Raw genomic sequence first — 14989 nt, forward strand, 5'->3', positions numbered from 1 at the left:
AGCGAGGCTGTAGGTATTGGTGGTCAGCAATGTCAGTACTATCTCATTCTGTGGAATGAGTGTTAATGAGTTTTTAGTGTAAAACTGTCTCTGCTGGAACAAGATGAGCGGTGGTTAAGAGATGCGAATGAGATTGGATTAGAAGAAAATGTGTAGTTGAGAGACTTTCTGGTCACACCTGAGGATGATTTTTAGGGACTGGAGACGAGTACACATTGCTGGCTCCTCAGGTGGTTGAAGCTGGGGTTCTAGCTATTCATATATTCTTCGGACATAGCTAGAGTAGACCTGTAAGAAAATGCTATGATGATTTTAAATGTTATTAAAATTAGACATTTTTTGACTGCTTAATGTTGTATTTGGGTTTTAACTCAAACAAGCATTAAAGTTATTTAGATGTTTTAACAGTGGTGCCAATGCACTATTTTTATTGACTGTGTGAACTACTACAAGTATGACAAACTTACTAATATTTTCCCTGCCTTTGTTAACTACATTGAGTTGTGGGGAGACCACAAATTATAGGCTTCTTTAAGGTCCACTTAAGAAAGGAGCTTAGAGTGTGGGATGGCTTTCTTTGTATTCTCGAGGGTATTGTTGCATAATTTCCCAAAGCTCCTTTTTTTTCTTTACAAATTCTATGTATTGACAATGATGTTAACGCTTTCCTACTTTGTCCTGTCAAAGCAAAGTGTTAAACAAATAAACTGGTGGAACTACAAGGAGCTCAAAAAAGGTTTTTAAACGCATTTGAGAAAGATTTAGCAAGCATTGGCAATGCTAATAGGCCTGGCTTTAAATGAATGTTATATGGTAATGTGCGGCATTACAAGTAAATAGCATGGACATAAATATATATTAATGTGGAGGCAAACAAATGTAGAATAATATTGGTGTAGGTTAAAGGGTCAGATGACAGTTTCACTGACAAGCCACACCTACAAATCCATGTAGGTTAATGACTTCCATCCTCCCATCTGTGCTGCTGCTAGAGAAAAATAACACAAGCTATCTTGTTATCGAAGACACTTTGATAGCATTCCAATTTTGTGTGTGCGCTTCTGAAAGTTCAAACTTAGGCAGTTGGAAAAATAAAATGATAGCTGTGTGGAGGGCAAGCACTGTTTTGTGGAAGCACACAACTTTTTCCCAATCAAAACATGGACTTCTGGCTGCCAACACGTGGGCGGAACCATAGCCCCTCTGTAGTGATGCTCTCATAATTCTCTGGCGGCAGCTGTGCTATCAAGCCTGACCATAAAAAGTGAAAAGTTTCTCCTAGTGCATCTATTACATTCAACATCTTTTGGATAGGGACCACTGGTGAGAATGTTCCATAAAGCAGAGTTTTTTTTAAAATGTTCTCTTAAAATGAAACATGAAATGAAACTTACGAAATAAAAGGATTAAGAAATATCAGATTTAATTTAAAAACAAATGCATCCCAACATTATAATAAACAGATGCAAGACCATGTTCGCCTGAAAATAAATAATAATATTAAAGCGATCACATAAAATACAAAATGCCAACATAAAACAGACTTTTACATTCTTTTCATACTGCACAAAAAACTAGAAAATGCATTGGCTACTTATCTTTACAGTTCCTAGTCCTGTATGATTCTTATTTAAATGCTAGAGTTCCCTGCATTGCAGCATAACTTCAAGTACAACAGGCATAAAATGTTAACTCTTAAAATCTTTCTCCTAGCAAAAGGGTTAACAAAATTTGGCTCTTAGTCTTTATTTTAAAGTGGTGCAACAAGGCTTTGTCAGTTTTTAAAAAATGTAAACTGATTACAGGGCTGTAGCAGCTAGCCCCATTCTGATAACAGTTCTGAAGTCTGGGGTCTAGTGCAGCTTTTAAATAAAAAATGACTTCATTTTTGAAAGGCACAAACATTATATTGGTAAATTCATGTACACGAGCTCCAGTGAAGAAAACAGAGGGTCTGTCACATAACCTGAAGAACAAATCAATGTTTTAATGAAAAAAAAAAATAAGGCCTGCACCCTGTCACTCTTGTTAAGAGATTTTGTGATAGTAAAAAACTTACGAATCTACAGTGTTACAAATATCTGACCACTGCCAATTGCAGCCAGCTCTGCCCTTTGCCCTGAGCCCTAGTTTACACGTGACCCCACTTGCGGGGTTTGAACCGTGGTGCCTTGGGGCGGGCTGGCGGAGATCAATAGAAAGCATCTGGTCATCGCTGGCGGAGCCTTGACAGCCTGGAGTGGGAGGTCACAAAATGTCCAAACCCATCAGCTGTGCTCAGAGTGACAGCGTGCCCTACACGGCTGCGATTAACGAATGACATGAGAGGTTTATTTGGAGCTGGGAAACGTCATCTGTTCAAGGGAATGACTGTCTTCTTAAAAGTACCCTGTTACTTCCGCCCGTTGATCCTCTTGCCTTTACAGAGAGGATGTTTCACCTGGGTTTACACCGAGTGGACCCTATGTAAACATATTATACATTCACATGGACAGGAGAGAGTATTCCGCCCACCACTAATGAAAAGACAGCAAGGTCAGCATTCCACTGACTGAACCGTGAGGTATTGCATCCTTCCCACAATTTCTCCCGCCAAAATTCCACGGAACTCTGTAATCGTCAGGATTCACATTTTTACGCAGATGGGCCCGGGACATTATTGTCAGTTCGGTCTTTCACAAGCGAGCAGTACTCTTCCGTCAGCCTTCTCTTCTCGTCCATCTTCTCCTGTACCGCTTGCATGAGATGCGAGGCGAAGGGAAACTGAAAAGAAACACAGAGAGACCTCTGAACTTTATGATTCCAACAACAGCATTTACAACAACAGGATTGCTAAGGCCATTCGATTTCGTGTCCCTCCCGGTAACTTGTACCCTGGCTTGCCTGAGCGCCTGCTTACTGAGCGTGGCTCTGTGTTTCCATCATAAAAATTATAAAAGGGCACAAGTAAAATGAAAAAGATAAACGTCCTATTGAACAAGTCATGGTTTGGCGAGCATGTTAATGATGTAATCTGCAATACTAGCAGAGCTGTCATTTATCTGCAATCGGATGATCAATACGAGGTTCCAGTCATCTCTGGGGCACCGGCAAGTGAAACCATTCTGCTGACTGCTCTCCAGAGAGAGGCGGCCGACGAGAATTATCAATACGGCTCCCGGAGCTGCGGCCTCGTATGTGCGGAGCAATACACGGAGCCCTGGGTGAATGAATGCTAAAAGAAACAGCCATTGATCACGAGGCTGCAGACAGGGTTGTCTCGAGCAGGACAGTGTAATGGCCTTTTAACAAACAGCTGACTCCGCACATTTCTGAAGTCTGGACTTTTTGATTGTATTGTGTACATATTTTGTCGCCATTTAGAGCTGTAAGGAATGATGGATTTATGTCCCTCAGCTGCCATTTCAGTAAAAAATGCATAGAAAACTCAGCATAATAAATACCACAAGATTCACCAGACTTTACCTCATGCGAGGAAACGTTTGTTCACATACAGACGGGAAGAGACAACGGGCAAAAGCCACTGTCTCCCTAAAGACCTACATGCGCCACTGCCATACAATATACTCAGAGGCTTATTTACAAGCCCCTTGCGCCGCCGGTACTTCACTTTTTCCCATATTAAAAGTGACGCACCGGCGGCGCAAGGGGCTTGTAAATAAGCCCCTGAGTATTTAGTTCTGTCTTCGGCTCATAGTCTGACAATACTCCCCTGGGACACACCCAACGCCCACCTTGTTTTGAAGTATATTAATGGTAAAAGGTGCCTGCCACTGTTTTTCATGAGTCTCGTCAATTCTCAGTCACACCTTGGTTCACCCCCCACACATACACAAATGAGTGTCTTTCGAACTTGCAAGGCCAACCTTGCACATTTTCCTATTAGTTCCCTGAGCTGTCTCTTCTAATCTATCCTTATCCCTTTTTCAAATGGGGTCTACAAAATAAAAACACAAATAGAGGAATCGCCAATAACTTATCATTGTTTCTGCTGACTAATAATCCGATGAATCCCACCATGTCTCTTGAGTTTTACCACAAGTTACTTGAATTACAGTTTACAATCAAAGAAAAGAGGATGTCAAACCACTCGCAGATATGGACACCAATACCACAATCAATGACATAAAAATTCGTTTATTTTACTTCTGACATTGCCTTGCTCATATAAAAAGCAACATTCTTATAGGCTTAAATTGCACAGTAGTCTTTTTAAAAATAGTACCCAGTGTCTAACTTTCTCTGGGAGGGTTCAAATCTTCGCGCAGCAGACAATAACTTTCTCTAAAACCTGTAGCAATACCCAGGGGCACCATTCAGTGACCCCCTCCTCCACTAATTAGCATTTCTATATTTGCCACTCCGTAAGACATCCAACATTTGTAGACTTTTCCAACACTTTTTCTATTGGCTCCACATTCTCAGTCAGCTGGCAACAAGGCCTCTCAAGCTTGTCATCAGAGGCCACATGCTGGCTTCTCGGGGGTCCAATATACAATCCGAGACCCTCTTCTGGTCCCGAGCCATCACTGGATATCAGTCAACCTCAATGACCTTCAGGCTCACTCCGACGGTTCTCACAGCCTGTCAAACTGCCTATGCCTAGGACTTCACTGCCCTGTTATGAGGCCACTGTGTTCCACCCCCTTCTGGCCCTCAGGTGACCATTAGACATTCAGCGAGTCTAACACCCTACCTCTACCAGAGAAGTCCTTAGCTAGCTTTCACATTCTCTGCGCCAACAACCAGGGACCCGTACTTGCCCCTCAACTGAGCGTGTAGACCCTCAGCCTGCTTTCACCGTCCCACCCAGTGTGCCTGACATCAGAGCCATAATGCGTCTTCTATGAGCTCTATGGGATAATTACCGAGCCATAAAGTATCCCATAGCAGGCCCTCACTGCGACTGAACTCTAAGAGACACCCGGACTTCCTTCTAGGACTCTCTGCGTCCTTTATTGACCCTTCATAACCGAGTGTCCCTTTTCGAACCCTCTCAAATCCCACCACTCCTTCCCAGCTTGCTCTCACATCCCCAGCGTACTGAGGCTCAGGCACCTGCATTCCCACTGCAGCCGAGCACTTCTTTGACTTGAAGGTCCTTCAGCGTATGACACAGCGCATGCTGATGTGCATAAACTAACATTTGAACTTGCTACCACTGACTCGATGTGAAAAGCATCGTTGTGTCCTCTGCACAGCACTGCATGTGACCTGCCTAAGAAAAGTTCAAATACAAGTAGAAGGTCTCATTGAGTTTACAAGTTTCAGAGTTCCTTGTTTAACTTTCTGGTGACAAGTCCTAATCCGGAGAAAGAGCTCATATAGTTATGTGCCAGCGGCAAACAACTTCATGATTTGTGTGACATACATTTGAATCCATGGAGGATTTCATCTCTAGACATTCATACAAAATGAATATCATGTCAATACTACTAATACGTGGCAAAAACAAATTATAGAAATTGTGATGAACAGTAACATTATATCTGAGTACATAAGGTGGACGAAATTTGACATCTCGAATTTCTTTCTCTCATCACACACTATTTTTGTAAAACACATTTTTTAGAGAATGCACATAGTCACGGCCTTATATACATGTATACATATTCATCACACAGTGGCAGTCACCACTCTCTTGTTACAGCAAGGCCAGAGTTTCCATAGGAAGAGCACGTTTGCTTCAATAATAACTCTGGTGCCATTTGACGAACCTTCCCCCCTAAAAAGTTCATCCACCTCAGTTCCTTCTTAGAAAGTGTCAAGCCAATCCATCAAGTGGAGGCCAAGAAAAAGGTGGGGTCCCAATACACCGATTTCCAAAGGAAATTTGGTAAGTGAGGCAGAAAAGTGTCTGAACACAATTATACCAAATTTGGTAAAAAGTTGTAACGTTTCTCAGAAAAAGTCATTTTTTGTTGTGTGGAGCAAATCTATTCAGCCTTTTAAGAAATTCACGTTTAAAGAGGTTACTCGGGGGTGATCAAGGAGGGGTTAAAATATACTGATGTCTGAATTGTTGGTGTTTAGATACACTCTGATTGGGCACTTCAAACAGCACTAGCCAGTCCTGCTTGGCTGGCCACAACCTGAACAATATGTTGTGGCATCCATTACAGGACTCAAGGACATGGTAGCCGTACCCTGAAAATAAATAAAAACAATGTATGATGGGAGGGAGAACAAGCTCTGACCCCAAGGGGCATGTGAAGTATGGGGTCCCAAGCTCCCCCCTTGATTTGCTGGCCATAACATGGACATGTAGTGTGACATCCATTACAGCACTCGGGGACAAGGTCCACATGGAAATGCATTCAGTGAAAGTCTCTTTAAAAGGGTGATGAATAGAGGCACATATAAAGGGTTATAACAGATTTTAGTCACAATACAAACTATTTGTTGACGGTAACATACTAACTATGGGAATTGTGGTGTATTCTAAGGCGATTTACCCTGTGAAATATGCTGGTCCTCTGCTGAGATTTGATAAACCATGGCTGATATACCATGGTTTATAAACCAGGCTGGTAACGCCCGAAAGCTCTCATAAAAATTCTTTGTGATTTTACTAATCAGCAGGCATGCGCACAACCCTTTTTTGCATCACATGAACTGTGTGATTCTTTCGCCATCTTTTTCCAGAATAAAATTTCCCAGATCCATCTAAAGTTCAACACCCAGTCTAGCATTAACACCTGCAAACTCAGGAGGGAGTAAGACCTGGGAGCAGGTGATATCCCCAGACTAACTCAGTTCGAATCATTTTCCCTGGAAGAGGTCCAGCGGTCTCTGGGTTTGGCCAAGTCAGGTTCGCCTTCAGATATCTGCCCTCCTAAAATTCAGGCGACTCTAGCTAGTTATCTTGCTCTGGAAATTCAATCTATTTTCAACCTTATGGTGGAAAGAGGCACTATTCCCTCTGACTGGAAAGTTGCGTATGTTCGACCAATTTTAAAGAAAACCAATCTAGACCCTTACATCCTAGCTAACTATCGCCCCATATCATTGCTACATCTTCTGGGTAAAGTGCTAGAAAGTCTAATTAACAGTCAATTCAATTCAATTTGCGTTCTTTGCGAACGTTGTCCTTTATTGCACCTAAGCCGTGCATATATTATTTTTTTAAGCTATTTTACGTCTTAGTCTAATAGCTTCAAAAAATAATATATGCACGGCTTTAGTGCAATAAAGGACAACGTTTGCAAAGAACGCATTGCTAGTGACATTTGCATAACTAACATTATGATCAAGACATTAACTGAACACATAATATGTTGCTCCTCCTATGATTTATTCAATGGACAACTCATACAAAACAGCTGAGCTATTCGCTTATTCTCATCTTTAGGAATACTACGTATGATATATCCGGGATTTTGGATTCTATGTACACTTGAAAGAACGAGCAATCGAGCATTGTTCTTCTCTGGGACAGTTATTGATCAGCACACGTGTGCAAGTTTATCATCTATTCAAATTAGTTGCGACACCTTGATATACATAGACGTTTATTAGCAGCACATGAGTGCATGTCTAGTCACATCATAATAAGCTACGATATTTTTGAATGCGTAACCGTGCACTATTTTTTAGAACAACTACATACGCACAGCTCGTATGCACCAGTATCACGGATACAAACACAATAGATAGACGGTGTAGCTCTTTACCAGCATGCTTCACTGGGCAGATAAGGTACTGCATCTTTATCACCAAAGGGTTTCTAGTCTGCATGTCATATCAAATGTAACAAGATATTCTTAATCATTTGCACTCATTTTTATAGGACATCGCCCCTGATGAAGGGACTAGTTCCCGAAATGCATTGGGTATCGGCCTCAAAAATAGGATCTGTATGAAGAAACGATTCTTCTGAACTTACTTTCTGTAAATGGGTTCATTTAGAAAACAATGTGACATGCTATGAAGTGAAATAGTGTTAATCAAAGTATATGTATAAACATTGAAAACTAAGCAATGTATGTTTTTTTATGAAGTATCATGAAGGAAATGGAATTTTGATACACATATATGAGTGATAAAACTGGAATAACAATAAATGTTTACAATATGCTAAAATTTTGAGATTGTATAAATATTGTGGAAATAATTTTCTTTCCAAGGGAACAGTGCGCATTACTTGTAGATTCTTTCTGCATCCTATAGTACTCTCTATGAAAGGCCATATTTTGGATACCACGGGCAGGTGTTTTCATACTTATACGTAGAATTATCCTCTTCTACCGCTCTCTTCAAGAAGAACATTAGTCCAACCTCTAGTAGTTAGTCGACTAGATTATGGGAACTCTCTTTTGGCCTCAGCCAATGAAACTCTTGTGGCTAATCTTGTGGCTAATCTCCAAGTTGTCCAGAATACGGCAGCTAGACATATTTTCAATCTTCCGCCGGGTACTCCGTCGGCTTCTTCTCTGAAGTCACTTCACTGGCTGCCAGTGAAGAAAAGGAGCATCTTTAAGATCTGTTGCCTTACATACAAGGCAACAGATCTGGGCAATGGACCTGGCTATCTCTAAAAGAAAGTTAAACTGTATTTTTTTTCCAGCAGGACAAGTTACCTACCTTCGGTAACGCCTTAACTGGTAGAGACATGATCTAGCCGCAGATTCCGTTTACCTTTGAACTTCCAGGCGTCAGACTGGATCCGAATTTGTTTTTTAGCAGTCCCTCTGCGCGCTGGTAGGCGGTGTCAGTCGACTCCGCGTGACGTCGCCGGGAGTCGTATTCGTCGTCGTGGTGGCGTCTGCATCTTCAATATAACTACCACTCCGGCACGCTGACGTCAGTATTTTTCACAACTTTCCACTTAAGAAGCGCAAACTCATTAAGTGAATGACCAGGGTGTGTTAAAAAATGAACAGATAGGGCCCTGAAAGGGAATATCCCTGACACTTAAAACCAATTCTGCACTGCGGGGAGGATGGGTGGGTCGGTAAGGAATCTGCAGCTAGATCATGTCTCTACCAGATAAGGTGTTACCGAAAGTAAGTAACTTGACCATTTGATAGCTGCAGATTCCTTACCTTTGAACAGATACCCAAGCAATAACATCCCCGGAGGAGGGACTGCGGAACTGGCTAGACCAGAAAATCCTGCAAAACAGAGCAACCAAACAGTCCTTCTCTGCGAACCTGGGAATATAGGCAGAAGTGTCTGGTGAACGTGTGCCGTGATGCCCATGTAGCAACTTGGCAGATATTGAAAACGGCAACACCACGCTTAAGAGCTGTGGTGGCAGATTTTGCCCTGGTGGAATGAGCCCTAATCCCTTCAGAGGGATCCTTCTTAACTAAGCCGTAACAGATTTTTATACAGAGGATAACCCATCGAGATATAGGCCTCTTCTGCACAGCATGGCCTCTCTTTGCACCGACGTAGCCTATAAGAGTTGGTCATCTAACCGGAACTCTCTGGTTTGATAGAGGTAGAAAAATAACGCTCTTTTTGGGTCCAGATGATGGAGACGCTCCTCTTCCTTGGAAGGGTGCGGGGTGCATATAGGGTGGTCAGGGTAACCAACTGTCCCAGGTGGAAGGGTGTTACCACCTTAGGCAGAAAAGATGCCCTAGTCTAGAGTATCACTTTGTCCAGAAAGAGCATCAGGTAAGGAGGCTGTGAAGACAGTGCCTGCAGTTCACTTACCCTCCTGACAGAGGTTATTGCCACCAAAAAAGCTGTCTTGATGGTGAGCAACAGCTGTTATGCAGCAGGTCACATGGTGCACACATCAGAAAGGTGAGAACCAAATTAAGAACCCACTGTGGCATAATAAAAGGTGAAGGAGGAAACAAGTGGGTTAACCCCTTCAAGAATCTCTGCACCAAAGGACATTTGGAACGAGAGGGCTGATCAGGTAGCCAAAGAAAAGAAGAAAGGGGCGAAAGGTAGCCCTTCAGTGTGCCCAGAGCAGAGCCCTGCTGGGCCAAAGATAGTATAAACAGAAGGACTTCAGATAAGGGAGCAGATAATAGGTCAATAGGCCGGTCTGTACAATATTTACAAAATTGCGTTCCATCAGCAGGTGTATACTGATTTAGAGGAGGGACGCCTGGCTGCCAAGATAACCTCACAGACTTCAGGAGGAAGGTCAAAAGCTGTCAGTTGTCGACGCTCAAACTCCATGCAAGTAGGCGGAGAGTGGACAGATTTGGGTGGAGAACCCTCCCCTGCTACAGAAGATCCACCCGAAGGGACAGCCTGACCAGAGGATCGATGCTCATGTCTAAAAGCTCGGAATGCCAAATTCTCCGTGCCCAGTCCAGAGTCACAAGAATAACTTGTGTCCGGTCGCTCCTGATCTTCTTGAGCACTCTGGGCCGGAGAGGTATGGGCGGAAAGGCGTATAGGAGGCCTGAGCTCTACTTGCGGTTAAAAGCGTCGCCAAGCGAGAGCCGCCTCTGAAACTCCAATGAGCAAAACTGCTGACATTGAACGTTCTTGTCGGAGGTGAACAGATCTAACCAAGGCTCTCCCCACCGCTGAAAGAGACATTGTGCTACCTCCAGATGGAGATGCCATTTGTGATCCGCAAGGCACCTTCGACTAAGCTTGTCCGGCTCTGGCGTTCAGAGAACCGGCCAGGTATTGAAAAAGCAGGGAAATGCCCTGGTGTTCTAGCCAAGTCCAGAGACGCAGGGCCTCTTGACAGAGTCCACAACCCCACTCCGCCCTACATGGCGGTACTACAGTACTACATGGCGGTAGTGTTGTCTGTTAACTCCTATACGAGCCTTCCCTTTATTGACAGTGTGAGAAGTTAGCCTGGCATATGATGTCCACTATTCTAGTGGGCACCTTGCACCAGTCTAATCAACCCTTCTTGATGGTGGTTGTAAAGTCAACCTTATAGACAAGCTATTCTCATGGTAGCATGGACCAGCAGTCTTAGGCTAAGACTTCAGAGAGCATGTGCAGCAAGCTGTTTTACCAATTATAATCCCTTGAATACCAAATGAAAGGACACCACACAAGGTATATATCAAATATATATGTATTTATTCTAAACACAATCCCTCTGCACTCTTTATGAGGTCAGAGGTAAAAGTACATCACAAGTTACTCAATTAGCATACGATAAGTTGCACAAATACAGTTATGCCCTAGGGGCCTCACAAACCATATACTAAAGAAGTGGTATAAGAACCACTTGAGAGTTAGACAGCAGGCCTAGGGCCTGTAGAATCGCTGGGACTACACTAAACAACCAAGGTTAGGAATTAGGAGTGCAGTGTCTAAACACAGTCGCAAGTTACCATTGACTTAGAATGGGAAACAAAGAAGTTACTGTTTAAGGACACTTCTGGATGGACTACGATGAAACCCCTTTAGACTAGGACACTTCAAGAGTCAAGACCCACGGGAGCACCGGAGTACTCGTGTTACCTCATCCAGGGAAGCCGGGTGCATAGGTCCCTTTTGGTGTCGGGTTTCGTCGTCGTTTTCTATGGAGATCTGCAAAGAAGTGCTGCAGGCGACCAGAGGAAGTGTCTGGGTGGACCCTAGGGTGGATCGGTGATGTGAAGAACCTGAAAGCAGAGGGGACAGATTTTGGGTCACTAGCCAGTGACCAGGAAGGAACCAGGCGATATCGCATGCTTGAAGGTGAAGAAGGTGAGTTTCTCTCTTCAACCCCGAGGTCCAGGAGGCATCGACGATGACCAGGCGCTGGATTCGAGCTGTCCCACGACGGATCTAGTTGACTGCGGTGTCGGTATCCGGATTGGACCCAACAAGCCTTGGCAACCGCAACCCACGCAGGATGTCGAGATTGGCTCTGTTGCAGACCAGCAAGGTCTGTGGCGCTTCTCCTTTGAAGGGAAGCTGGAGCAAGCCTGGAGCAATTAGGAAAGCAGTTTAGTTCAAAAGGAAAGTCTTCAGGGGGCTCACTAGCCAACGGGCAAGGAACCGGGAAGACGCGTCGAGCTGAAATGCAAGAGCGGGCCCCAAGCAGCACTCGTGAAGTGTGGAGGGCTGAGCTTCGGTGCAAATGGTGCTCGGGTCTGGGGCTTCCCGTATTCCAATGCACAACTGCGAGGGTACCTCAGTAGTAGGGCTGTTAGCAAAATGCAGGGTGTCCGGTCCCACGTCTCTCGTGTCTGTGGCGGTTCTTTGCTGGGGATGTGGGTCGGAGTTAGAGAAGTCTGAGAGTCCAGTTCCTGTGTCGCTGAGTCTTCGGGTTCCGGCGGGAGCGTCGACAAAGCAGACCGGCAAGTTACTGGTGGTGCCTGTTTGCACAGGGTGGTCACTCTTTGACCACAAGGGAGATGTCTTCTGTCTTCTCGTCAGAATAGAATGTCGAAGGTCCAAGAGTTCTGTATCAAAGTTTCTTTCCAGGATAATCTAAAGTCCTGGGGACACAGCTCCTATACTTATACTAAGCTAAGGGGCTGGATTACCTGCCTAGGTCCCTCCTATGGGTGGACCTAAGAAGAGGGAGGTTACACCCCTTTCCGTTTGTCCAGTTTCGCGCCAGAGCTGGGGCTGGAGTGCCCCAGCAACTGGTTTGAACCGGGCTATGCATGGAGCACCTTGTGTGCCCCAGGCAGTGTCTCAAAAAAGCATCTGCTAATGCAGCCCTCCCTGTCCCAATACACATCTGCCTGTCTGGGGAGGTGCTGGCACCTCCCTGGACAGGAAACCTATTGTCCAGGTCTCCCCTGCCGGAGTTTCGTCCAGCAGCAGGAGGTCAGACTTGTGTCTGTGGCAGCAGCATCCATTTTGTGATGCTGAGGCTCTGTTTAACTTTAACTGGGTAAAGCAGTAACATACATGTCTTTTTCCCTCTAGAAGGGTGGAATGCTACCCCGCTGTCAGAATTGGCGGGGTAGTATTCCTAAGTGTTTGACACCGTACACGACAAGTTTTGAGAAAGCCAAACCAAAGTTAGCATTAACCGCGAGGATTATAATGCACTTAAGAGTATATGGCATGGCTATATCATAGAACAGCTATAAGGAGATGGTTCAGAAAGCTGCAGAGGGGCTCAGCTCATGCTAGGGCACCCTCTCACATAAAACCAAGCACTCTGCCTCCAGGATTGTCGAGGCCTACCATAGGAGTGACTTATAGGTGCATATGTGTCTAAATATAAGGTAGATATAGGTATACTATATCTAAATAAGGGGTGATTACACCACCTTACCCAAGCTGAGTGATCAGCCTGTGGTGTCAGTGTGGAGGGCCAGCCTGGGGTGGCATAATACATGCTGCAGCCCCTGGTAGGCCTTGGATGCACCCATGCCCTGGGTACCTATGGTACACTATACAGGGGCTCACAAAGGTGACCCAATACCCAATCTGGTATGTACCTAAAGTACATGGTATCAATTTAGAGAGAGAACAGCTGGGCTGTGGGTCTGATTAGCAGGCCAACAGCCACATTAAAGTCAAAAAAACTGAAAATCACAGCAAAAAGTGGGGGTGACCATAGGAAGCAGACCCTACTCTCCTACAGACAGCAGAAAGGCTTTTAGTGCCAATCAGATCACCCGAAGCTTCAACAGATTGATATGGAGCTTGGCTTCGCCAGAGACCAGCGTCCTCTGATCTCCACCTCCCCAGATGGCAACCCCATCCCAGAAGGGATGCATCCGTCACTACTGTGAGATCTGGGTGGGGATGGGGGAGACGCTGCCAGTGGGCTGGCGCCGGATAACAATTGCGGTCTGTTAGCCACCACTACAGGTCTCTCGCAGTGCCCTCTGAAATCTGAACCAGGTGGGTGAGATTTCCTGCGCCCACTGCAGAGCCGGCATGTGTCACTAGCAGGATGCAGGAGGCTATGAGGCCCAACAGCCTCGGAGTCATTCTCACCAAAATCCAGGATAGAGGCTGAAACATCTTTATCATAGCCTGAATATCCTGGACTCGCCTTTCAGGAGGATAGGCCCAAAACAGCACTGTGCCCAGAACCGGTCCAATGAAAAGGAGCATCTGAGAGGGGGTCAGGTGTGACTTTGGCACATTGATAGTGAACCCCAGCTAATGCAGGAGGTTCACCATAGGCTGGAGGTGGGAGACAACTGCTTGGGGCTAGCCCGCCTTCAACAACCAGTCAAGGAGATAGAGGAAGACTGGAACCCCTGATCTCCGCAGATGGGCTGCGACCACCGCCATCACCTTTGTAAACATCCGAGGGATGCTGGTGATGCCAAAAGGGGAGCACCGCAAATTAAAAGTGCTCATGACTCACTGTAAACCGCAGGTAGCGTCGACGGGCAGGCAGGATGGAAATTTGAAAGTAGGCATCCTGCAAATCCAGCGCTACCATTCCCTTTCCTAGGTCCTAGACAAGCAGGACTTGAGCAAGGGTGAGCATCTCTAATTTCTTCTTTTTGAGGAAGTAATTGAGGGCTCTGAGGTCTAGGATAGTACGAAGGCCTCCATCCTTCTTGGGGACCAGAAAGTAGCAGGAATGGCAACCACTGCCTACTTCGTGCCTGGGAACCCTCTCTATAGCTCCCTTGGACAAGGGAGTTTTGACTTCCTCGCTGAGCAAAGCAAGGTGATCCTCCATCAGCCGATCGTACATTGGAGGTGTAGATGTAGGAGCAGTCTTGAGGGGGAGAGAGTAGCCCCTTCGGACTATTTGCAACACTCACCTGTCCGTAGTAATGCTTTGCCAGTGGTGGAGATGATGGCGTATTCTGCCACCGACTGGCAGAGAGTGATCCTGGGGAATAGGACTTGGAAGGTTGTGCATTGGAGGAGGGGATGGTGGCTTGGCTCGACTTCTGGTTTCCTGACCCATGAGGCCGGGGTGAGCTGCGTCCACAGCCCACAGAGGTTGCTGAACTTGCAGGGCCCTGTGGCCGGAAAAGGGTTGGCATGGCTGGTAGCCCCTTCCATAGCCACAAAAGGAACAAAAGGTTTATTGAGCCCTGGGAGCAGTGGTGAGGCCCAAAACTTGGCAGTGGCCCGCATGCCTTTAGAGACCTCAAGGGCAGTATCCGCTTTGTTTCCGAAGAGA

At 45.3% G+C, this 14989-nt stretch overlaps 1 protein-coding gene across 1 annotated transcript in view; it reads right to left on the bottom strand.

The window, feature by feature from the left end:
* Positions 1-1400: 1400 nt before the first annotated feature.
* The window catches only part of CNTLN (centlein), a 1560264-nt gene continuing 1546675 nt past the window's right edge, over positions 1401-14989 (bottom strand). The window contains exon 27 of the mRNA XM_086961469.1: positions 1401-2763. Coding sequence (XP_086817595.1) covers positions 2635-2763 — 129 coding nt within the window. The 3' untranslated portion in view covers positions 1401-2634. The remainder of the gene's footprint in view (positions 2764-14989) is intronic.

This window comes from Lissotriton vulgaris, chromosome 3_1 (assembly GCF_964263255.1).
Source record: "Lissotriton vulgaris chromosome 3_1, aLisVul1.2, whole genome shotgun sequence".
NCBI classification, from domain to species: Eukaryota; Metazoa; Chordata; class Amphibia; order Caudata; family Salamandridae; genus Lissotriton; species Lissotriton vulgaris.